Genomic DNA, 25,693 nt, shown 5'->3' with positions numbered 1-25,693 from the left:
TCAATGGTTTATCTGATGACTTGTATGACTATTATAATTCTGACCAAAATTCTAAGGAAATATGGGACGCACTGCAAAAGAAGTATGACACTTAAGAGGCTGGAACCAAGAAGTATGCTGTCAGTTGCTACCTCAAATTTCAGATGACCGATGACAAGTCTGTGGAAGCCCAATCTCATGAACTTCAGAAAATCGCTCATGAAATAATTTCTGAAGGTATGTCTTTAGATGAACAATTTCAAGTTGCTGTGATTATTGACAAACTGCCCCTTGCGTGGAAAGGTTTTAAAAAATTTCTCAGGCACAAAACAAAAGAATTTTCACTAGAAAGTCTAATCACTCGCCTTCGTATTGAGGAGGAAGCTCGTAAACAGGACCAGAAAGAAGAAGTGATTGTTGTATCCAGCAACAACAACACTAACAAAAGGTCCACTGCGGTTCTGAAACCCAATGGGAAAGATTTCAAGAATCAGAATCGAAAGCAGAACTCAAACCGCAACAATCAACCTCGGAACAATACTCAGAATTGGAACCATCAAAGGAACCAAAACAGACAGCAGCAAAACCCCCCTAATAATAAGAATGAACCTGCTCCATTTCTGTGCTTTGTTTGCAACAGACCAGGTCATATTGCACGCAAGTGCAGGACCAGGCCAAGCTATGCTCCGCAGGCTAACCTGACAACTGAAGAGCCGTTCACGGCTATGATATCTGAGATCAACCTTGTTGGTGGATTAGAAGGGTGGTGGGTAGACACTGGCGCTTCTCTCCATGTTTGCTATGATCGGAATATGTTAAGACATATACTGCTGCTACTGAGGATAAGAAAGTGTTGCTGGGAGATTCGCACACTACGATTTTTGCTGGTATTGGAGATGTGGAATTAAAGTTTACCTCTGGAAGAACTGTGATTCTTAAGGAAGTCATGCACACTCCAGAGATGAGAAAGAATCTGGTCTCGGGCTACCTTCTCAACAAGGCGGGGTTTACACAGACTATAGGGGCTGATTTGTTTACTTTAACTAAGAATGAGATATTTGTAGGGAAAGGGTATGCAACTGAGGGAATGTTTAAATTGAATGTTGATGTTAATAAAGTGAATGCTTCTGCTTATATGTTGTGTAGTTTTAATACTTGGCATGCTAGACTCTGTCACGTTAACAAACGCATAATCAAGAATATGAGTAGTTTAGGCTTAATTCCTAAATTATCTTTAAATGATTTTGAAAAATGTGACTATTGTAGCCAAGCTAAGATCACAAAAACATCCCATAAATCTGTGACTAGAGAAACTGAGCCTCTAGATTTAATTCATTATGATATCTGTGAACTTGATGAGACGTTGACCAGAAATGGAAAATGTTATTTTATCACTTTTATTGATGACTGTTCTGAATTTACATATGTGTACTTGATGAAAAATAAAAGTGATGCTCTTGATATGTTTAAATCTTTTGTGACTGAAATTGAAAATCAATTTAATAGAAAGATAAAGAGATTTCGTAGTGATAGAGGCACTGAATATGATTCGAGCATGTTTGTTGATTTTTATAACTCACATGGAATTATACATGAAAGAACTGCACCATACTCACCTGAAATGAATGGCAAAGCCGAAAGGAAGAATAGAACATTTACTGAATCAATTGTTGCTATTTTGCTTAATTCTGGTGCTGCATCTTATTGGTGGGGAGAAATATTATTGACTGTTTGCTATGTGCTTAATAGAGTTCCAAAATCAAAAAGCAAAATTTCTCCTTATGAGATCTTGAAAAATAAACAACCAAACATCTCTTATTTTAAAACTTGGGGTTGTTTAGCATATGTTAGAATTCCTGATCCTAAGAGGATAAAATTGGCTAGTAGAGCATATGAATGTGTGTTTATTGGCTATGCTGTTAATAGTAAAGCATATCGATTTTTTGATTTGAAAGACCATGTTATTTTGGAATCAAATGACGCTGATTTTTATGAACATAGATTTCCATTTAAATTGAGAAATAGTGGGGGTGCATCATCTAGTAACATGCCTGTGATTAGGGACATTGAGCATCATGAGGGGAATGAAACTGAACCTAGAAGAAGTAAAAGAGCTAGAGTCTCTAAAGACTTTGGTTCTGATTTTTGTGCATATACTTTAGAGGAGGATCCTTCGAACCTCCAAGAAGCTATGACCTCATTAGATGCTGACCTGTGGCAAGAAGCCATTAATGATGAAATGGACTCTCTTGAGTCTAACAAAACCTGACATTTAGTTGATTTACCTCCAGGATGTAAGGCAATAGGTTGCAAATGGATTCTGAAAAAGAAATTGAAACCTGATGGTACTGTTGATAAGTACAAGGCACGTCTTGTTGCCAAAGGTTTTAGACAGAGAGAAAATGTAGATTTCTTTGACACATTCTCACCTGTCACAAGGATAACATCTATTCGTGTGCTTATTGCTTTAGCTTCTTTACATGATCTTGTTGTGCACCAAATGGATGTTAAAACTGCTTTTTTAAATGGTGAATTAGAAGAAGAGATTTACATGGACCAACCTGAGGGATTTGTGATCCATGGTCAAGAACATAAAGTGTGCAAATTAGATAAATCTTTGTATGACAAATTTCTAGAGCGTTCACTATACTGGGATAGACGTGCATGGCCATTAAAGCACAGACTTTTGGACTACACCCTAGAAAGATTGTGCGTGGTGCAATGTTAGAGATAGAGTTCAAGACTACGTGTCACTCTAGTATATTCTAAATTGCATTCACTATGCAAAGGTTCAAGTCGAAAGATACATTTGTTTATGTTCAATCTTATTGTTCTTAGGTTACTGCTCGATGAAAAATATTTTTTAAATAATTCAAGTGGGGGATTGTTGGAACTTATAATATATATATATGAGTATGAATTATTAAAAAATAAAAAATGTGCTTTAATGACTCCCTAGAGGAAGAGTCCCACATTGGTTTAGAATACTCTCTTGTAAGGGTATATAGAGTGTGGACTTGAGCCTTGGGGTTGTGCCCCAAGGGGTACCCACTTTTGTGGGAGAGGGAGGAGTCACACAAAGGCTCACCTGACCACCACACACGTGCGCGCCGCTGCTGCCGTCCGACCGAGCTGAGCTGGTTGGTTGGTTGGTGTGCCATGCCTCTCCCACGTTTTAATAAAACTTCTTTATTCCCGTTAATTAAGATCCAATTTTTTCTTTAAAAAGAGCGATTACTTTTCAGAAAAAATAACTCTCTTCATCATAAATTTTTACGATTAAAAATTCGAGCAGTAGTATCATCAGGGTGTGGTATACGACGGTTCTCTACAGTGCAGTGGAGGTCCGATCACAGTTTAGACTGGACTGTTTTATCCTGGGGACGACGGGGCTGATAGTCTGCTTGCACGAATTCTGGGCAGTGCCGCGAACGTCTTAAAGAGAGCGACCTAGTCCGCGGTTCAACCCAGATAATCATTCGGTAATTTCATTCCTTTTTTATTTCTGCAGCAACTTATTCCAACATCATTAATGATAGCTCATCATAATACAGTACAGAGCGGTTGCATTAAAGAGTTGGCAAAAGGTTATTATTAGAGTTTGTTTTATGAACGTATATTCTCAAGTTTCAGCTACTCTATGCTATACTTCAAAATACATTACTACAACATCACTTTCTCAATTTCACATCAAAATTGTACATTATAACATATATCAACTTTTCTCTCTATATATATATTTTTACATCATTATCTTTAAATATTAATAAAAATGAATAAAACACTAATACAACACAATTCTCTCTCCCATTCAACTCATCATTCAGAGGTGTTTTGTGGGTATTAGTGAAATGATATATACTCAATATAGTGTTTAATACAAGATCCACGAACAAGAAATTGGCTAAAAAGTGCCTTGAGGCCTAGCATTATAGCGATGATGATCATGGAGTTTCTTCCATCGCTATCGCTTATTGACTGAAGCATTTTTTATAGACCGAACCCATTCCTCGCCCAAATCTTCAAATCTACATTTGTGTAACTTTGTTTTATTGCAGTTATGAACAATTGTTTTGTTATTATAATCTTTTTTGTGTCAACAAACATTTCAGCACACACAAAGTTCAAACAGATTGTCACGCGTGCAACAATCTGTTTGAACATAATTTTCGACACTGTAAATTATTCAGAATTTTCTGAAAATTTACAGGATAATTTAAATAACTACAATAAATACGGTCATATAAACAATTCACGCCGGAAACACATAGTAGATGCCTTTTTAGGTATGCACTCTAGAATTATCCTAAATATATAATTATATAGCTAACAAATCAATTAATTAGAAGCCAGCAAAGCTAAGAAGTGTGGCAAACAACAGCTACATATAATAATTGGTTGTTTGCCTCTTAAGTTAGTTTGATGGGTATATAAAACTATTTATACTCAATTATATATGAATTTACTATGCTAAAAAAACTAAAAGATTTTGTTTTCTAATGCATAAACAATTATGAATTATCCATATGCTTTTATATAAAATTATATAAATGAAAAGTTGAACAAGAAAAGATAAAGTTTGCTAGTTCTTGAGTAGCTTTCTTCTTTTCAACTTTTTTGATAAAAATATATAAATATAATATATACATATTTGTTTGTTTGTCTTTTCAAAAAAGTTTTCCAATTAAAATATTCCAAGCGTGTATTGATTTTTATTACGAGCTTAATGATATTGTTATTTATAATCACTTGTCAGTCTTTGCTACTTTCTTTTTATTAACTTTAAAAATGTAAAGTGGTTTAAAATAACAATACAATATATAGTTATCATGAATAATTATGTACACATATTTTAAAATAATTTTTCGTTAACAGAATCGTTTACTTTTGTCTGAAAAAAAACAATTCAAACTAAGGTAGAAATAGAAAAATCTATATTAAAAAAATATTAGAGATAAGAGTCGTTATATGTTTCTGTCTAAGTTTGCTTCTATAAAAATTAATTATGACTAGATTTCTTTTCTTGAGAAGAAAAAAGAGTTTGAAAGATATGAACTAAATTATTCAATACTTAATTATTAATAAAATCCATGATGCTTTATCTATAATGTACGTAATTGTGAAGGAACTACGTACATATAATTATTAAATATATATATAATAGTTTTTATTTTTTATTTTTTGAAACTTTGAAAGTAAAGCCCTAAGGATATGATTTTTGTATTCTTATTTCAAAGAAAATAGTGTTCTTTAAAAAAAAAAAAAAATCTTTTAGTACATGCTCTATTTTTTAAAATTTTCAATAAATAAAAAATTAATGGATGTGTCAATAAATATACTAAATATAAAATCGGATATGCTCATTATAAAAAGAAATATACTCAATATATAACATAAACTAATATAATTATATTTTAAGGGGATGTATACTCATTAATTTAGCTTTAGAAAAACATATATTTTCCCACTATATATTATTTCTTATTTTTTTAACCACTTTTTCTATGTTTGTGTATCTCGTGTTTTCTTTATATATATTTCTTAGTTTATTTGTACCATTTTTTTGTAAGAATTAAAATTTTAAACCACATGTTGGAATTTATTATTAATTTTTGAAGAAAATTAAGTGGTGGTGGTAATCATGAATTAATTGGGATTAATTACATATAACACCATAAATTTAAAAAAAAATCATTTTATACGGTATATTAAATTAATTACAAAATTACGGTTATTTCAATAGTATATATACTGACTCTTATAATTTCAATCTAAACTATAATTATATATTGATATTCATACTCACATGCTTTTACAATAGAAGATAATATATATAAATTATTCTCTCTCACTTATCTCTTTCAGATTTGTACGTGTAAATTTTTTTTGTCTTTTTATGTTCATTTTTAATGAAAATTCAGGCTTAACAAATAATATAATAATAAAAGTAATAATATTATAGCTACTATCTTCAATAAAGTAGATTAATGTATTTATTAATATTAAAATAAATAAATATTTATACAAATTACAATATGCAGTTAATTGAAATTAATATTAATAACTATATGTTACAATATACAGTTAAAGATAATCACAATATTATTATTCTTTATAAAAATATTATATATATATATATATTTTTAAAATCATAGCTAGTCAAATCTCAACACTCAATGTTAAACTAAAATCATAATCTAGTCCAAGTTTCAAGTTTTGTTACAAAAATATATTTAAAGTTAAAAAATTAGTTTTGTAAATCTTTGTTATAATCATATTAAATAAATTTATAAATATTTATATAAATGTGAGTTACAAAAATACACTTTTTAGTTGTGAAATTAGTTTTGTAAATTGTTGTTACAAAAATGTAAAACTTGTTTAAAAAAAATATTGTATTTCACCACTATATTCAATAAAGTGTTTTATAAATAATAAATATATTAAATTTATATTTTTAAGTTGTATAACATAAATATGATGGTTCATGTAATTTTTTAGTACAATATTGTAACAATATGGAAAGTATAATATTTTTATGTATATTTTGTTTATGATTTCTTAACTATAAAATATTTTTGTAAATGTTAGTTACAAAAATATATTTCTTAGTTGTAAAACTAGATTTGTAAACTATTGTTACAAAAATAAAAAATTTAGTTACGAATTTGTTTGTAAGTTTTATCTAAAAAAAAAAATCTACAATTCTAAAACTGATTTTGTAAATATTATTTACAAACATGTAACAGATATTTACAAGTTTGTAATAGATATTTACTAGTTTGTAAATATTGATCACAAAAAATTGTATTTTACAACTTTTATTTATGATTTTGCTACTCCGTATTTACGCTTTTGTCATTCCGTGTTTTTATCCAAACATTCTGTATTTTTGTAATGCACCATATTTTTCAGATTTATTTTAACTTTTAGTGCATTTTTGTAGATTTCCCAATTAATTGTCCATCATAGTTTTTCAACTAGTATTGAGCTAACTTGGGCCACTTGTTCTGTTGGGCCTCATTACTGACATGAAACTATATGGGTCCAAGTCAGAAATTTGGGCCTAATGACAGGCGTGAAACTATATGGGCCACGGCCCACTGACATAGACCAGCAAGTAATGTTGGCCCAATAGCATTTCATTACACTACTCAGAAAAAAAGAAAAAAAACTCGAGGAAGAAGACGCTGAAACCAGAAGAAGAAAATGTTTCGGAGGCTCTACACCACCGTCGATGCTCCTCGCCTTTCCAAATTCTATCTTCATGCTCCTAAATGTGTAATCTTTTTGTTCTCATTCAATTCAATCTCACTTTTTCTTTTTCCTTAATTTATTACTTTTTATTAATTTAGTTTGTGACTCCAATCTCAGCTCAATGCTTTGACCTAGAGTTTGGCTTTTCTTTTCTTGATCTTTTGGTTAAGTAGATGAGAAATCCCATATGGGTTTCAGTTTAACAGTTAAGCAATTCAAGCTATATTTAAAATTGTTTTTTTTTTTGGTCTGAACTGAAAAATTCAAACTATAACCGTAAGAAAACTTATATTATTTCATTAGAATAGCTCAATTTATATAACATTTTTAGTACCGATTTTCTTGGGGAATTTATTATTATTGGTATATGATTTTGTTTCAGGTAGAAGTGAGATTTGCCAATGGTAGTGCATTTAACTTGTCAGCTGAATTTTTAAGAATATATAGTCCAGCTGCTGATGGAAGGGTCAGGTCAATTGGGGGTGAGAAGGTAATGGCTGGCTTTTCTTTACTCTTACCTATTCTTTGTTATTTGAGATAATTCCTTTGATTTTGAAACAGTTTGGTTGGTGGGATAGTTTGAGATCATGGAATATTGATAATGTTTAAGACCCTTGAAGCTCATTAACTTGCAGCAAAAATTTATCAAGTCTTTATAGTTAATACATTAAGAGCTTACTTGGTGAATCCTAAGGTTTTAGGCGAGATAATTTTACTTTGACTTTATAATAATTTGATTACTTGGTGAATCCTGTAACTCATATCTTGCAAGAAAGCTTAATGATCCTTTTTAGCTAATACTTTAAAAGTTTGCTAATTGAATCCTAGGATTTTGATTTCGTAACAACATAGTTGGTGGGAAATTTGGAATCATTGATGTGATATTGCAGCAAAGCTTCATAAAGGTTTTTAGTTAAAATGTGAGAAGCTTAATGAATGAATCCTTAACCAGGTGATATCGGGTCGGCGCCAAGTGGGAATCATGTCTGCAGAACCTGTGGGAAACTATGGGGTAAGGTACTTGTAAACTCTTGAAATGTGTTTGTGTCACTGGTTATGATTCATCTTTGAAGCTGTGTTGAGATTTCAGTCGATAAAACAGTAATATAAATTACTGTATGTGAGAGTTTTAAAGGGTTGTTGACACTCTTTCAGGATGATCTTTGATGACTTGCATAAAACTGGAATTTATTCATGGGATTATTTCCATCATCTGGGAAGCAACAAGTTTAGCCTCATGAGGAATTACATCAAATTGCTTAAAAAGCACAGGCTTAGCCGCAATCCACCTAAAAGAAAATGATTGAGAGTTGAAATTTGCTTCAATCTTCTAAGAAGATTTAACTTATGAATGCAATGGAGGCCATTCGAAGATTTAACGATAGTCAAATGTCAAATGTAGGGAGGCCAAATGTTGTACTTCAGAAAAAATTGTGGCTACAAGTTATCTACAAAAACATGGTTTAACATTTAACTGTAGTTATGCCATTATACATTGATGTTTGCTATTGTTTGTTTACTAGTTTTTTCTGTCACCATTATTGTGGTCATCGACAGTGGAAAAAGTGTGCACTTGTTTGTTTTTCATGATAGGTAAGAGAGATAGTATCAGTATTTGGAGGTGTGAGTTCCATGAATCAAAGACTCAAAACAAATATTGATCAATATGGACTATAAGTCTTCTATCCACAATCAAAGAGTTTCCTTAGCACTCTCATTGTTTTATTTGCTCCTCTTCCTTTCGGTTAGGCCTAGGCCTAGGGATTGGTGAGGAGGTTCATTCCTTTTAAGGAGTTTTGTGTGTGCTGAAAAGGGTTTTTTGTCATTTTGTATGGAGCTTTGCTAGTGTATCATTTTCTTTGAAAAACAAATACTATAGTAATGGAACTTTGTGTGTGCTGAAATGTTTGTTGACACAAAAAAGATTATAATAACAAAACAATTGTTCATAACTGCAATAAAACAAAGTTACACAAATGTAGATTTGAAGATTTGGGCGAGGAAAGGGTTCGGTCTATAAAAAATGCTAAAGTCAATAAGCGATAACGATGGAAGAAGCTCCATGATCATCATCACTACAATGCTAGTAGCCATTCTTGGTCTATAATGTTAATTACTTATGTTCAACAATAAATATGAAACATTATTGGCCGTTCGGTAACCATTTATTAAATAGTTTTCTGTTTAAATGATTAAAAATCTGATAACAAAGTTACAAAATGTGTTCGGGTAATTGTGATTTTATTTTTTAATTTTAAAATTTACCAATTTTTTAAAACAGAAAATTTTCACTTTTCATTTTTATTAAAACAATTCTGGTTTCTTTTTTTCTTGTTTTTTACTTTTAAAAACAAAAAACATGAGTTACCAAACAAGTTTTTTTTTTTTTTTTTTAAATAGAAAATAAAAACAGCTACGGAACATAATTTTATTTTTGAAAAACAAATAACAAAAATAAAAAAGGTATTTCTATTTTTTATGTTTAGAAAAACAAAAAAAAAAAATTTACCAAACGCATCCTATATTGAGCATAAATCATTTCACTAATACCCACAAAACACCTCTGAATGATGAGTCGAATGGGAGAGAATTTTGTTTTATTAGTGTTTTATTCATTTAAGATATAGAGAAGTTGAGTAATGTATTTTGAAGCCTTTTGTCAACTTTTTAATGCAACCGCTTTGTACTGTATTATGATGAGCTATCAGTAATGATCATAGCACAAAACTAAAAATTTATACAAAAGTGCAAGTAAACGTAACAGCGTGAATATAAAGTTGGTTTTAAAGAATTTTCATCAAAATGTTCAATCAATCTAAGAGGATTGTGCTGTAAACAAAACTATGTTATGATTCTCTCTCTTTGTTCACTACTATTCAACTCATTTCAAAGGTTTATGTTACAACGAAAATGGAAGAAGAAGAATAGTACCAATTCGATCTTTTATTGGTACGAAACAATCTTCTCTCTTGTCTCAGTTCTCTAGTGTAGAACTGAAGCAAGAATACAAATAATCCTTCTATCCTTGCGGCAATGCAGTAGAGTACCAACTATGAGGGTTTCTTCTTCCTTCCACTTTGCGAAACACGTCTCAGATTTTGTGTTCCGGTTTTCATCCCTCTGCAAAATATTAAAAAAATAACAGCTTTGAAAATGTACCTAAAATGGTTTAATAAAATAGGACATTGAATAGATGAATGGATAGATAGGTACCTCTGGTACAAGTAAATGAAGGTATAGAAAAACAGAAGGAGCAGCATCGTCAAAACGGAGACGACGACATAAAGTATGTTCATTCTTTTCTGTACATACATAACAGATTGGTGTTAGTTAATGAGCTTCTTCAGGCTAGTGGATGAGCAGCTTGAAAAATTGAGAATAAAGATTGAAGGGAAATACAGGCATCGACATCAACCAAAACCAGTTAAGCATTCATGAACTATAACTGCAATCTCAATGTAATAATTGAATCTCATTAAGGTCCGTGGACTATAAACTTACCTTGCGACCACGAGAGAAAGGTTTCGATGTTCCAGTGCAAGTGTGGGCGTCACAGAATTGGCGTAAGAAGAATTCTGTGAAATCAATGATCCAAAGTAGTTTCATAAGAAGCTGAAAAATAATCTAAAACTTGTTTTTGCAAGTATGGGAGAGAAAAACATACCATGAACCCGACTTGCTGTAGGGCCTTTGCTGACTGGAAAACAACTATCAGCAAGGCTCTGCACAAAATTGATAAGCAAAGCTTTATTAATAACAAGAGTGTGCGAAAGATTTATATAGTACATTTGTTAGACCTGGACACCACCTCACACAAATGTTTATTCCTTGCAGAAGCAGCAGGATTGCACTTGGTCTTCTGTGGCATGCCAATATGGAGGTCACAATGCAAGGCTCCACATACGTCTGCCAAGCACTTGCCATGAGTCTGGATGAAGCACAGCCAATCAGAGGTTAACAAATGGCAAGATCATGGTTCCCTATTCAGAATGGAATTTAATAACTGGAGATAACGTGGGGAAAAATAAGTAACACACACAGAGCTGAGAACTTAAATTAAACGGACTAAAGTTTTGTTAAAACAAGAGCAAATATAGATTAAAAGTCAGGGAAAACCTTTACAGACTTTGACCAATGAAAAAGCTGGCATGTTCATTACCATAATTTTACTAGCGTGGACTGTGGATACTGGATATTCTAAACATCTGAGATGAAATTTTAGTATATGATGCTACTGTTATAGTTATTCCATAAACTCTGATGTTGTATGTTATTTGTTCTGATTTTTTTATTCTAAAACATAATTCAAAGTAATTAACCATATCCTCGAAATAATTGAAGACAAAACAGCAATTTTGAAAAAAAAAATTGTGCAAGATAACTCAACTGAGCACACATAGTTTGAACAACTTATGGTAAGAAAACTCGGTCACTGGAGAGAATTTACAACTTACCACATTCAGCAAATTGTTATGCCTGAGTTCAAAATGATTATCAATATATTTTTCCTCATAAAAACTCTTTCTGCAGTATCCACATTTCCATTCATCTACATCAATACGGATCTTGTGCTGCTCATGATCTCTAAACAGATCATTGTCTGGGTGCAGCTTACAACTTTTTGGAATCTGATACTGATGTTTCTCGACAAATGGAATCAAATACTGCAAGGAACGATGAAATAAACTTATCGACTAATTAACAAGCCAAGCAGCCTAGTTTTAAAAATCGATAGCACCCAGACTTGTGAAGCACATTTTTATTTCAATACCTCCTCAATTATTTTCCATGCTGTAAATTAAGGAAAAAGAAAAAGTGAAATTGAATTGAATGAGAACAAAAAGATTACACATTTAGGAGCATGAAGATAGAATTTGGAAAGGCGAGGAGCATCGACGGTGGTGTAGAGCCTCCGAAACATTTTCTTCTTCTGGTTTCAGCGTCTTCTTCCTCGAGTTTTTTTTTTTTTTGAAAAGTGTAATGAAATTCTATTGGGCCAACATAACTTGCTGGTCTATGTCAGTGGGCTTTGGCCCATATAGATTCATGGGGATAACTTGAAAAGTACCCAGATTTAGGATTAGTTAACCAAAAATAGCTAGTAATAACATTTAGTTGAATATTACCCATTTTTTTAATCACATTCCCCATATTACCCTTAAAACACTACCTGAAGTCTAATGTAAAAATTTCCATCTTTGCCTCTGTCGTGCTATTTACTTCCCTCTTTAAATAATCTTCTACCAGCTCTACTAGTTCTATATGAAATGAGAGGGATATAATAAGTATGTTAATGAAATATTGGGTATTAAGGTCAAAATCTAAAATAATGGACGAAAATGAAAGAGGTTCCTTTAAATTGGGCACCACATCTAATTTCTACAACTCTTAACTTATATAGGTCCAAGTCAGTAAGTTGGGCCTAATGACAGACATGAATCTAGTAGAAATTAGATGTGGTGTCCAATTTAAAGGAACCTCTTTCATTTTCGTCCATTATTTTAGATTTTGACCTTAATACCCAATATTTCATTAACATACTTATTATATCCCTCTCATTTCATATAGAACTAGTAGAGCTGGTAGAAGATTATTTAAAGAGGGAAGTAAATAGCACGACAGAGGCAAATATGGAAATTTTTACATTAGACTTCAGGTAGTGTTTTAAGGGTAATATGGAGAATGTGATTAAAAAAGTGGGTAATATTCAACTAAATGTTATTACTAGCTATTTTTAGTTAACTAATCCTAAATCTGGGTACTTTTCAAGTTATCCCTATATAGTTTCATGTCAGTAATCAGGCCCAACAGAACAAGTAGCCCAAGTTAGCTCAATACTAGTTGAAAAACTATGGTGGACAATTAATTCATGATTACCACCACCACTTAATTTTCTTCAAAAATTAATAATAAATTCCAACATGTGGTTTAAAATTTTATTTCTTACAAAAAAATGGTACAAATAAACTAAGAAATATATATAAAGAAAACACGAGATACACAAACATAGAAAAAGTGGTTAAAAAAATAAGAAATAATATATAGTGGGAAAATATATATTTTTCTAAAGCTAAATTAATGAGTACACATCCCCTTAAAATATAATTCTATTAGTTTATGTTATATATTGAGTATATTTCTTTTTATAATGAGCATATCCGATTTTATATTTAGTATATTTATTGACACATCCATTAATTTTTTATTTATTGAAAAATTAAAAAAAATAGAGTATGTACTAAAAGATTTTTTTTTTGGAAAAGAACACTATTTTCTTTGAAATAAGAATACAAAAATCATATCCTTAGGGCTTTACTTTCAAAGTTTCAAAAAATAAAAAATAAAAACTATTATATATATTTAATAATTATATGTACGTAGTTCCTTCACAATTACGTACATTATAGATAAAGCATCATGGGTTTTATTAATAATTAAGTATTGAATAATTTAGTTCATTTCTTCCAAACTCTTTTTTCTTCTCAAGAAAAGAAATCTAGTCATAATAAATTTTTATAGAAGCAAACTTAGACAGAAACATATAACGACCCTTATCTCTAATATTTTTTTAATATAGATTTTTCTATTTCTACCTTAGTTTGAATTGTTTTTTTTTCAGACAAAAGTAAACGATTCTGTTAACGAAAAAATATTTTAAAATATGTGTACATAATTATTCATGATAACTATATATTGTATTGTTATTGTAAACCACTTTACATTTTTAAAGTTAATAAAAAGAAAGTAGCAAAGACTGACAAGTGATTATAAATAACAATATCATTAAGCTCGTAATACAAATCAATACACGCTTGGAATATTTTAATTGGAAAACTTTTTTGAAATGACAAACAAACAAATAAGTATATATTATATTTATATATTTTTATCAAAAAAGTTGAAAAGAAGAAAGCTACTCAAGAACTAGCAAACTCTATCTTTTCTTGTTCAACTTTTCATTTATATAATTTTATATAAAAGCATATGGATAATTCATAATTGTTTATGCATTAGAAAACAAAATCTTTTAGTTTTTTTAGCATAGTAAATTCATATATAATTGAGTATAAATAGTTTTATATACCCATCAAACTAACTTAAGAGGCAAACAACCAATTATTATATGTAGCTGTTGTTTGCCACACTTCTTAGCTTTGCTGGCTTCTAATTAATTGATTTGTTAGCTATATAATTATATATTTAGGATAATTCTATAGTGCATACCTAAAAAGGCATGTACTATGTGTTTTCGGCGTGAATTTTTTATATGACCGTGTTTATTGTAGTTATTTAGATTATCCTGCAAATTTTCAGAAAATTATGAATATCCAGTGTCGAAAATTATGTTCAAACAGATTATTGCACACGTGACTAATTTTTTTTTATGCGAGTAGAAAACAACTTGTTTGAACTTAGTTTTCGATACTGTAAATTATTTGGAATTTTCTAAAAATTTGCAAGATACTTTAAATAACTACAATATACACCATCATAAAAAAATAGCGTCAAAAACTATTTACGGCATAAAAAACATAAAATATATGTACTGGTGTATACATTTTTAGATATGCACCATAAAAGTATCTTATGTATTTATATATCTGTAAGATTTTGGATGATGTTTTGTTTATTTTATTTTTTTAAAAAAAAAAGGTTGATCCTTATGTACAATTATTAATAGTTCTAGTTTATGTTAAAATGAACAAATTTTGTACATTTTAAGGTAAATTTTGATTGTGCCATACAAATCTCATTTTGTGTGTGAACGAGATCGGTCTTCGAACAAGACAGTATTGTCTTTTATCGTATAAATTCTAGATTATTAATAATTATATACATTTATTTTTTATAAAGTATAAACTCAAGTATATAGATTATAATTTGGAATATATAAATGATAATTTTAGGTAAATATATTAATTGTGTCAATTGGTATTATATAGTCTTGAGACAAAATTCAAAACCCTACTTTGCTATATATATATATATATATATTTTTTTTTTTTAACTATATATATACATGATAAAGTCAAAAAATATATATAATATTTGACAGCTCAAGATGACAACAAGTAAGACCTAGCGGTAGTGATTGATTGGTGAACTCAGCCAATGAGCGAAACGAACTGTTATAGATTTTTCTCTTATTAATCGAAAATGACTTCAAATTAACCAAAATATCTATTGATGTCTTCCCTTTTCTTAATTTAATTTTCACTTTGTTTAATGTTTTTATCCTTTTTTTGATCATATCAAAACAGTGACGAATGCAGATGATGATGATGATGATAAGCCAGACAAGAATGATGACAAAGATTGCATACTTGCACCCTTTCTTAAATCAATTTGATTAATCCTTTATTGTTCTTTATTCCTTAATCAAATAATTTATTTTACATATTATAAGTTTAATATATATATATATTAAGACAAGTTGATGTATATTTTAGTAAGTGACATTGTCAATGTCAAGACCTTAGCTATATACTCTGACCAAGTATATATAGCCTAGAGAAGGATATAATAACAAATTGATGTTTGATTAAAAATTTATCTGCACAATAATCCTAATGTGGAATAAATAAATTGTCACATAAAATTAATAGGATCGAATATGTATACATCCATTTATTGATATTGACAATCTTGATTTATAAGCTTTAAATCTACAAAGTAAAATAAGAGAAATTAGAATGAGTATACGAGCTTTTAAGTTCTCACTAACTCTTTTAGATAAAGTTACTAAAAGTCAGAATGAGTCGTGAGCTTGGGGACCGGTACTCTATATTTATAGAGTGAGACCTTCCATCAGAGTCTCTGCCAAAGATTGAGATATTCTCTCAATCAGCTAGGATATGCAAAATCGGGTAACAAACAAAATTGAGTAACAAATAATGTTGTCTATTAATTAGAATATTTGTCAATAAATAAAATATTGACTTTCATATATTAAATGAATTTAAATCAATTAATTGTAACATAATTGATTTTATATACCATAAAAATAAATATTATAACATTCTCTCACTTGGTCAACATTTAAATTAATGTACTACTTAAGCCCGACGATTATCCCTCTTAGATAATAAACACATGAATCATGACGATAGGTCCTCTTTTATGGCGAGTATTATCTTCCATGTATTACAATATATTTATTATATAACAATGTACTTTATGTGGCTATGTACTTAAACGAATAAACCCTACGTTTATTCAGGTCCTATGAAGATAAAATTCTCTCAAAAAGTAAAATTAAGATGCGCATAAATATGAGAAAACATCAAAATAAGAGTTTCATTGATAATAACTTCAGTTTGTACAATAAATTTACATAAGGGAACCAAGTCCCATGTTCACTACATGATCCTTGAATTTATGAGGTGGCAAGCCTTTCGTCATAGGATCAACAATCATCAATTCAGTGCTAATGTGTTGAATAACCACTTTATTTTCTTTAACATGTTCTCTCACGGCTAAATACTTTATGTCGATGTGCTTGCTTCGACTACCACTTTTGTAGTTCTTAGCCATGAATACAACAATTGAATTGTCACAGAACATTCTCAATGGCCTAGATATGGAGTCTACAACTCTAAGGCCTAAAATGAAACTCTTTAGCCACTCACCATGCAATGTAGCCTCAAAACATGAAATGAACTCGGCTTCCATAGTAGAAGTAGCAGTCAAGGTCTGTTTGTTACTCCTCCATGATATAGCTCCACCGGCAAACATAAACACGTAACCAAATGTTGATTTACGTGAATCAGTACAACCAACAAAGTCTGAATCTGAGTAGCCAACTACTTCTAGGTTGTCAGTTCGTCTGAGCATGAGTTTGTAATCCTTAGTACCCTGAAGGTACCTCATAACTTTCTTTGCAACATTCCTGTGGTCTGACCCCAGGTTACTTTGAAATCTTCCTAGCATTCCGACAACAAAGGTAATTGTAATGCCCCGAATTTCCTAATAAGGGTTAGGACCTTGATTAGGAGGCCGGGAGGGCCATAATTGAATTATGACGCTATTTAATGATCATATGCATGTTCATGTGAATTATATTACTATGTGATGGTAAATGCATGCATATGGGTGTATTTATGATTATAAGGGTGATTTGGTAATTTGGCCGCTGTGGGCGTAATTGTGTATTTTGGGTGCATGGTTGTGATTAATTAATATAGCCATATTATAAGGTGGATTGGTTCGAGCTATTCGGCATGAGACGATCATGTGATGTAAGTGTTCGGTCTAGTCATAACGGGTTTAAGTTCGGGGCTCGGGGTGAGTCTCGGAGTCATTTTGATGACTAGAACATTACCGGGAATAAAAGGGTAATGGGATATGATTTATTGGTATTTGAGAATATTGAGAATAGTAGGAATTGGAGAGCGTTAATTATAATTAACGAGATAGGCGGGAAATAACGGTTTTGCCCTTGGGGTGGCTTTAGGAACCTTAAATGACCTAGGGGCATTTAGGTCATTTAGCTTGGATTTATATGAGGGTTGGTAGGCTGTGGAAAACAGAACCAAAAACAGAGCCCCACCCTCATCTTCTTCTTCTCTCCCGTACATGTTTTTCCCCTTTGCTTTTCTTTGAATTTTGAGAGCACAAATTGAGGAGTTAAGCTAAGAGATCAAATGTGGGAGCTTAGGAACTTGATTCAGCCATTAAAGGGGATTCAAAATCAAGTTTGAGGTAAGTTTCAGTCATTAGTTTCATGGTATACTCTGTTTTGGCTTTAAACTTTCAGCTTGTGATTTCTTGGTAAATAGTTGGAATTAATGGAAGTTTAGTTGATGTTTAACTTGGGTTTTGATGTGGGTGAGTTGTTGATAATGTTTAGTGGTTGAATTGGGTGTTAGGTTAAGGTTTGGGACTGGTTTGAAGGTTTGGTTTCGAGGAGAAACGCAGGGGAAGCAAGCTGGTGGCTTGCTGGTTTGCGTAATGTGCCGAGGCCTGTCTATGGTGTGCCGCGGCCTGAGTGTGTTTCTGGGAAGATTTATGCTTCTGTCTGAGGGTGAGCTGCGGCATGGCTATGGTGAGCCGCGGTCCATCAGGGCATTTTTGGTCAGAAATAGGTTTTTGACTTTGGGATGCTAGCCATAGGCCTCGGGGTTGATCCTACTACCCGGTTGAGTGTGGATTGATGTCCCGGAGGCTAGATATTGGTTTGGGAACCTATGTTGATCATTTTTATTGATGGTATCCTATATTTGGTTATGACTAGGTGACCGCTAAAGGACTAAAATTTGATCGTTCTCAAGGGTCGTTCTTTTAATCATTCTAGCTCGACTCTGAGGTAAGAAAACTGCACCCTGTGTATGTGTGACATGCATGGATATTCTTGATGCATGTTGGTTGATTATTAAGTATGGCATGCATGGATATTCTTGATGCATGTTGGATTGTTAAGTATAATGCATGTGATGCATGAGAAACATGTGATTAGGACATGCTTTGAGTAATGAGTATGACATTGTTCAGAGCCTGTGCCTCTGGGTTTGTGCATGGTCCTAATTGTATTAATACTTGTTGAGTAAGCATGATGAATACCTTGTTTATGGATATTGGACATGTGACACATGTTTGGTGGCATGACTTACTTGTGTATGGCACTGACTTATTAGTCAGAATCGGCAATGGTGTTGGATTCATCTGTGAAGCTGTGATTTATTAGTCAAGTTCACAATGAGCTGAACACTGGTCGTGTTTCACTGACCTGAGGGTCAGAAACGACATAAGCGTCGAGGACGTAGGGCCGAGTGAAGATTAGATCTAATCGATATCAGCGTTGAATGGCATTAATGCTGGACCGACCCTAAAGTCGATGAACTTATAAGCGCTTGCCTGGTCTAAGACCAGATGTTCAGAGCCAGGGCATATGGCCTCGGTGACTGTTTGTCACATGGCTAGGGAACGCTGTTCCATAGTTACGACTCTAGAGTCGGGAGGAAGGTTATGTTGGTGACCATTCACCATGCACCTATCCTGTTGAACTTAGTGGGATGCTCACTCATTTGTTAAGCCCTGGTGACCCTACCGTCACACGGCTAAAGGGTGTTGTCCCCAGGTTATGACTCTATGGTCATGAGGTAGGTTATGTTGGTGACCATTCACCATACACCTATCCTGATTGAACTTATGAAAGGATAACCTATCAGTTAAGCCCTGGTGACCCTATCGTCACATGGCTAAATGGAGTTGTACCCACTTTTGTGACTTTGGCTACTGTCACCTACCTGTTTTGGACTGATAGTCTTGAATGATTATTATGATCATTATTGATATTATATCATGCTTTATTGTGTCTTCTTGCTGGGCTTCGGCTCACGGGTTCTATGTGGTGCAGGTAAAGGCAAAAGGAAGCTGGACCATCCTTGAGTTGGAGAGCTTAGGTGATGACGTGTACATATGCAGCTGCTCGTCCGCCACGGCCGAGGTTTAAAGAGGAACTAGGGTTGAACCCTGTTTTGCCGCTTAGAACGGCCTGTTGTAAATATTTTTCTGTAATAGACTCTGATATTATATTTTTGGGATCCCAATGTATATATTAAACGTTTTAGTGAAACGTTACATCTTATCCAAAGTTTTTAATCCCTAAACCGCTAATCATACTTAGTTACACGATTTTGGCCAAATGACTCGATTAGCGAGTTTAGCACTGTTTACAAGGCACACCGTAACGGTCCCTGGAGTTGGGGCGTTACAGTAATGTCGGGTCTTGTGCACACTTGAGCATACATTAAGCTTCCAACAACATAATCATATTGGATGTTCTTCATTTCTTAATTTTCAAAATCATTCTTTGGACACTGACTCAAATTTAATTTATCACACTTAACAATAGAAGCAATACTTGGTGAACAATCTTTCATCCGAAATCTCTCTAAAAATTTGTTAATGTAGGCTTCTTGAGATAGACCTAAGAAACCTTTGTATCTATCTCGATGGATCTTAATGCCAATGACATAAGACGCATCACCCATATCCTTTATTTCAAAGTTCTTTGAGAGAAATTGCTTCACCTCATATAGCATGTCCTTATCATTGGTTGCAAGAAGAATATCGTCCACATATAAAACAAGAAAACAAATCTTACTTCCACTGGCCTTTTGGTATATACATTGATCCATGACATTCTCTTAAAATCCAAAGGAAGAGATGACATCATGGAATTTTGAATACCATTGGCAGGACGCTTGTTTTAAACCATAAATGAACTTCTTAAGCTTGCACACCAAATGCTCACCAATAGTAGAGGAGAATCCTTCTGGTTGTTTCATGTATACCTCCTCCTCTAGGTCACCATATAGGAAGGCAGTTTTCACATCCATTTGCTGCAGCTCTAAATCAAAATGAGCAACTAATGCCAGGATAACTCTGAGGGAATCTTTCTTTGATACCGGAGAAAAGGTCTCTGTGTAGTCAATTCCTTCTTTTTGAGTGAATCCTTTAGCAACGAGTCTCGCTTTGTGTCTCTCAATGTTGCCTAATGAGTCTTTCTTTGTTTTGGAGACCCATCTACACCCAATAACCCTCTCCCCATTAGGCAACTCAACAAGATCCTAGACTTCGTTATTCTTCATAGAATTTTTTTTCATTCATGACATTGTACCACAGTTCTGACTCTTTGCTATTAATAGCTTGTGAAAACGTTTCTGGATCATTTTTGGCTCCAATATTGTAGTCAGACTCTTGCAAATACACAACGTAGTCACTAGGTATTGCTGATTTTGTTGTCCTAGTGGATCTTCTTAAGGCTACACCATCAGACTCTTGGGGAGCGGGTAGTTCAGCTTGTTGTTCAACAATTATAGGCAACTCCTAAACAACTTGATCCATTTGAACTTCATCATTAACTTGTGGATCTTCAACAATTGGTTTTGGTGGTTCAACATCCATTTGGATTTCAGGGGTGTTATGAACCACAATCAATCTTGCTCTTGAGGAGGAGGGTTCTGAAGGATATTTCTCAGAACCTAAGTCATTTGATTGATCACTCCCACTAATCAAGGTATTGACTGGTTTTTTAGTCAACTGATGCTGTACGCCCTAAATATCCACGGGTTATGGGCGAGATGAGAAATGACATGATTATATTAGCCACGTGGAAGACACCTACCTGGAGTTGATGTTACAAGGTCCTACCTCTTTCAGCTCGAGGTAACCAAAGGTTTATTGCGATTGTCAAGGCATCGGGTCAGCAGAGTGGACACCACGGGCTGTGACTACATCAAGCTCAGGGCACGAGCTTGAGTTGGCACTTCTGATGTAACGGCCTACTTCCTTAGAGCCGTTGCTAAGTGAGTTTAAAAACGTGCTTTCATCTCGCTAATCGAGGTTTTAGATCAAACAGTGTAATTAAGATATAAACAGAGGAAAAACCTTAGAAATAATAATTTCCATAGAAAATCATAAAAGGTTTACACCTGGGATCCCAAAATACAGTTTAGAAATGTTTACAACATATTAACTAAACCAAGTCGACTAGATGACAAAATCAAAGTTTATTTACAAGCATCTCCCAAAATTCTCTGGCCGTGGCAGCCAGGCTGGCCAAACATGTACACGCCGCCTCACGCCTGCTGTACTCATGGTTGGTTGATCTTCTCTTTACCCTTACCTGCACCACAGAACATCTGTGAGCCGAAGCCCAACAAGAGAGCCCACAAACAGATAACATATGCAACACATATATCAAGCATATAAAAATGCCACCAATGGCTAAACATATACAACCTAGCTGTCCCAGGCGTTTTCCAAGCCCTGGGTTCGCGGACCACGCCGTGAGGATATCCCAGGTATCCTTCTAGGGACTCGCTCTGGCAACTCGCACTCCACGTGCTCAACGCTGCTCCCGGCCCCTTGCCGTTCTCGGCCTCGCACTCAACGTGCCCAACGTTGTTTCCGGCCCTTCGCCGTTCTCGGTCTACACCGTTCCCGGCTCAAGCCGACTATTCACATCATAATACACATAGCATAACAAGCAGGTATAGAATTATAGCATAATCAGATAAAGGGCTACGCCCCGCAGTTCTAACATATTGGGCTCGACCCTGCATATCAATCCATACAAACACACTGGGCTCAGCCCTGCATATCAGTCCATTCAAACACATTGGGCTCAGCCCTGCACACAAGCTCTATGGGAACAAGGGTTCTCTTACCCGAGTTCCGAGCTTTCTGAGCACTGATGCCCCGAGGACAGTCCTCCAATGTGAGCCTCGCCGAAACCCTAGTCACAACACATTAACAATGTCCATCCATCAAATTCTAATCCAACAAATAACTTAGAGCCATAACCCTAACCTCCGGGTCCTTGAATTCTATCAATCCGGGTGATATAATCCATCCCGAGCTTTACCCCTTGAGTTCCCAAGCCTAAAATATCCTTAAAACTCAAACTGGTACAAAGGGTCGCGGCCCCACCCGCAAGAGCCGCGGCTAGCCTTGAAACAGAGGCTAGCACCTCACTGACCCCCACACGGGCCGCGGCGCGCCCACTAGGCGCTGTGGCGCGCATGAACTTCTCGGCCTCCCATGGCCGCGCGCGCACACGGGCCGCGACGCACCCCTCCTAGGGTCCCGGCTCTCACCTCCGAACCCAGAATTCCTCATCAGTTTTCTACCTTTTCTTCAAGCCAATCCTCACCAAAACCAGACTAACAATCCTAGATAATTAACCCCATCATTCCAGCTCAATAACAGCACTAAAACCCCATCAAAATCTACTCCAAGACCCAACTAAAATACTCAAGAACATAACAAACTTAACTAGCATGCATACTCTAGCAAACCAGCATAAATTCTCAATATAATCCCAATAATTAAAGCCTACCTTGCTGAATTCAATCCATGTAGTTGATCCTCAATCCTCAAGCTTTATGCTCCTAGGTTTCCCCAGCCCAATCCCTTGCTTAAGCTAGCTTGCATCAAAAAAATTCCCTTTGTTATGCCTTAGAGAATGAAGGAGAGAAAGAGATAAGAGCTAACTTCAGTTGGGAAGAATAAGCTAAGGTCGGTTTCTTAAGTTTCTAAACTATTCCTCTATTTTGTTTTATTCAGCTTAAGTCTACATGGTTACCCCAAGGCTCGGGGTACCAAAACGTCCCCGAGGCAAAATGGTAAATTTTCCCAATATTCCCGCCTAGACACTCTATCCTCAAATATATCTCCAAATATTTATTTTCATGTCCCGATAATCCCATAACACACCTAGTACCCAAATTACCCCTCGACTCACCCCGAGTTCGAATCTCAACCCCGTTGTGACCCTCTGGCTAAGCGCTCCCCAGGACTGTCTCGGATCGTGCTGCACAGACATATCACACATATGACATTTATCACATTCACGCCCCTAATATCCAGACGGGGCCCACATGCACATTTAACTCACTAAACATGCATCACTATCATATATCCACATTAAGTCACCCATTAACACATTAAAGCATATTAAATCATTTATTGCCCTCCAGGCACACTAATCAAGGCCCTAAGTCCGATTAGCAAATTCGGGTCGTCACAACTATCCTCTCCTTACAGAAATTTCGTCCTCGAAATTACCTGAACAACTTGGGATACCGCTCCCTCATCTGTGTCTCAAGTTCCCATGTCGCCTCCTCAATCCTGCTGTTTCTCCACAGCACTTTCACCAAGGCGGTGGTCTTGCTCCGCAAGACTTTGTACTATCCCCTCCTTAATATAATTTTGTCCTTGAAATTTACTTGAGCACATCAGGCTGTATACCTCATACCTCTGATGACAATTCCCAAGGTTCAATGCCTTTACCCTTAATCATTAATAATACCCATGCGCGAGTACAATCTTGTTCCACAAGATCTTGTTTGGTAACCATACTTTCTTTAACTTTTACTTATACATTAAATCTACAGAACTCCAGTGTCTGCTTGGTTCACAGCAATCTCTTCGTTGATTATTCTCAATGTCAAAATACGTATGAATCATCATCCTTACCAGGATAAAATCAACTTATAGGCCCGCGGCCAAATCCTTAGTACGACTTTAGAACTCTTGTCGAAACGAAAACCATAACTCCCTTTTTCTTTCCTCGCTATCATACTCTTCCTCGCTGCTTAACTTGGAGGAATATACAACTCCCCATTCTGGAACCCCGTACTCCAAAGTTAACAGTTTACAGGTTCCTATATACTTTCAAATAGGCAGACATCCCCTGCCTTAGGAATTCTAACATCCTCTTTGCTTTTCCTCTGAATTATTACTGAAACGTAGTGTCCACTAACTCTTAATTCCTTATTTTGATCTTACCAAGTCTTATGCCATGTCACCTTAGCTGTACTCCAGCATCCGATACCGTGACTGTCTCATCAAAGAATACACTTCCCTTGATATTCTAAAAGTTGCACATTCAATGCTTAAACCCTTAACATAGTTGTTAAGCCCACAGATTGCTATCCTTTCTGCAATCAATCAGTAATTCCAAATTACTACCCTGCTTTCTTTGATCTCAGGTCCCTTTCCATAACTTAGAAACTATAGGGTCTCAATTCATCATTACCAATGCCCTATTTCATTACCAATTTATACAAACCAAAGTATGCTATCTTATTCAGCTGAGTTACAACTCCTCCCCTGATCCATCACCTTATTTATAGTCTAATGTGATCCATTCTTATGATCCATTATCGTATTATTTTACTTTTCAATATTCGAGTATCCCAGGTTCTACCATCAGCCAAAACCTCCCAGTACCACTAACCCTAGGAGGCGAAACAACACCCAATTATAATTCCCATCTTCACATCAAATTCTCTTTGGACCATTCATCTGGTTCTTGTACCTTATCTTGTATAATACTCGTAGGGTTCTTCCCTGTTTCCACAAGACCAAAGCTCTGGATTCCATTATCCAAAGAAAACATGTGTGTCCATCACCGCACGTTAACACTATACCAATTTTAATCGTTATCCTGTCCATTCCATTGTAACCTATGGCGCTTTTCTAACTGACACACACCTTCCAAGTAAGAGATCTACCTCATATTAAATCCCCTCCTCACACAGTCGAAGACTTATAACATCAACCTTCCATCTGCTGTATTCCACTAAATTTCATTCTCAAGATTATTTTTTTTACTAACAACCCAACAGTTAAGTACCTTATGCTAAGCATCACTGTCAACTTAACATTCCAAGTATATCAACCATGTTCCACTCTTTCACCTCCCGCGAGGTTTGACCCATCCTCGCACCAATCTGAGCCTAGGCGTGCCCAACCTGTGGTGCACCCCCACGGTTCCATACACTCATCATAGGCCAGGTCCTTTATGTTATCCTCTATACTTAACCATAACACACACATTTCTGCATCACCAGATACCAATCAACTCTTGCCTTGTCTTTTGAATTATGGTTTGACACCATTCATCCCGACTAACCTCAAATTTTACTGTTCTTCCATCTCTGATGTA

At 34.4% G+C, this 25,693-nt stretch overlaps 2 protein-coding genes across 3 annotated transcripts; one reads left to right on the top strand and one right to left on the bottom strand.

Moving 5' to 3' along the window:
• Positions 1-7,124: 7,124 nt before the first annotated feature.
• On the top strand, positions 7,125-8,774 carry LOC133817150 (uncharacterized). 2 transcript variants are annotated; one of them, XM_062249566.1, is made up of 4 exons: positions 7,125-7,260; positions 7,619-7,726; positions 8,189-8,248; positions 8,392-8,774. In XM_062249566.1, exons 1-4 carry the CDS (start codon positions 7,189-7,191, stop codon positions 8,401-8,403), a joined length of 252 nt encoding a protein of 83 aa, XP_062105550.1. In that variant the 5' UTR covers positions 7,125-7,188; the 3' UTR covers positions 8,404-8,774. The 2 variants fall into 2 exon arrangements, with proteins under 2 accessions (XP_062105550.1, XP_062105549.1); XM_062249565.1 differs by having other exon boundaries at positions 8,189-8,253.
• A 1,220-nt stretch (positions 8,775-9,994) lies between these two features.
• LOC133813878 (uncharacterized) lies at positions 9,995-12,366 on the bottom strand. Its single transcript, XM_062246912.1, has 8 exons — positions 12,363-12,366; positions 12,008-12,027; positions 11,691-11,900; positions 11,045-11,164; positions 10,901-10,958; positions 10,738-10,811; positions 10,450-10,538; positions 9,995-10,356 (listed from the first exon to the last, which is right to left on the bottom strand). The coding sequence occupies exons 1-8, from the start codon at positions 12,364-12,366 to the stop codon at positions 10,287-10,289; spliced, it is 645 nt and encodes a 214-aa protein (XP_062102896.1). The 3' UTR covers positions 9,995-10,286.
• Between the last annotated feature and the right edge of the window lie 13,327 nt (positions 12,367-25,693).

The sequence above is a fragment of the Humulus lupulus genome, chromosome 2 (genome assembly GCF_963169125.1).
Source record: "Humulus lupulus chromosome 2, drHumLupu1.1, whole genome shotgun sequence".
In the NCBI taxonomy this organism is placed as follows: Eukaryota; Viridiplantae; Streptophyta; class Magnoliopsida; order Rosales; family Cannabaceae; genus Humulus; species Humulus lupulus.
The sequence above is the reverse complement of the archived record's forward strand: the minus strand, read 5'-3'. Positions and strand labels throughout refer to the sequence as shown.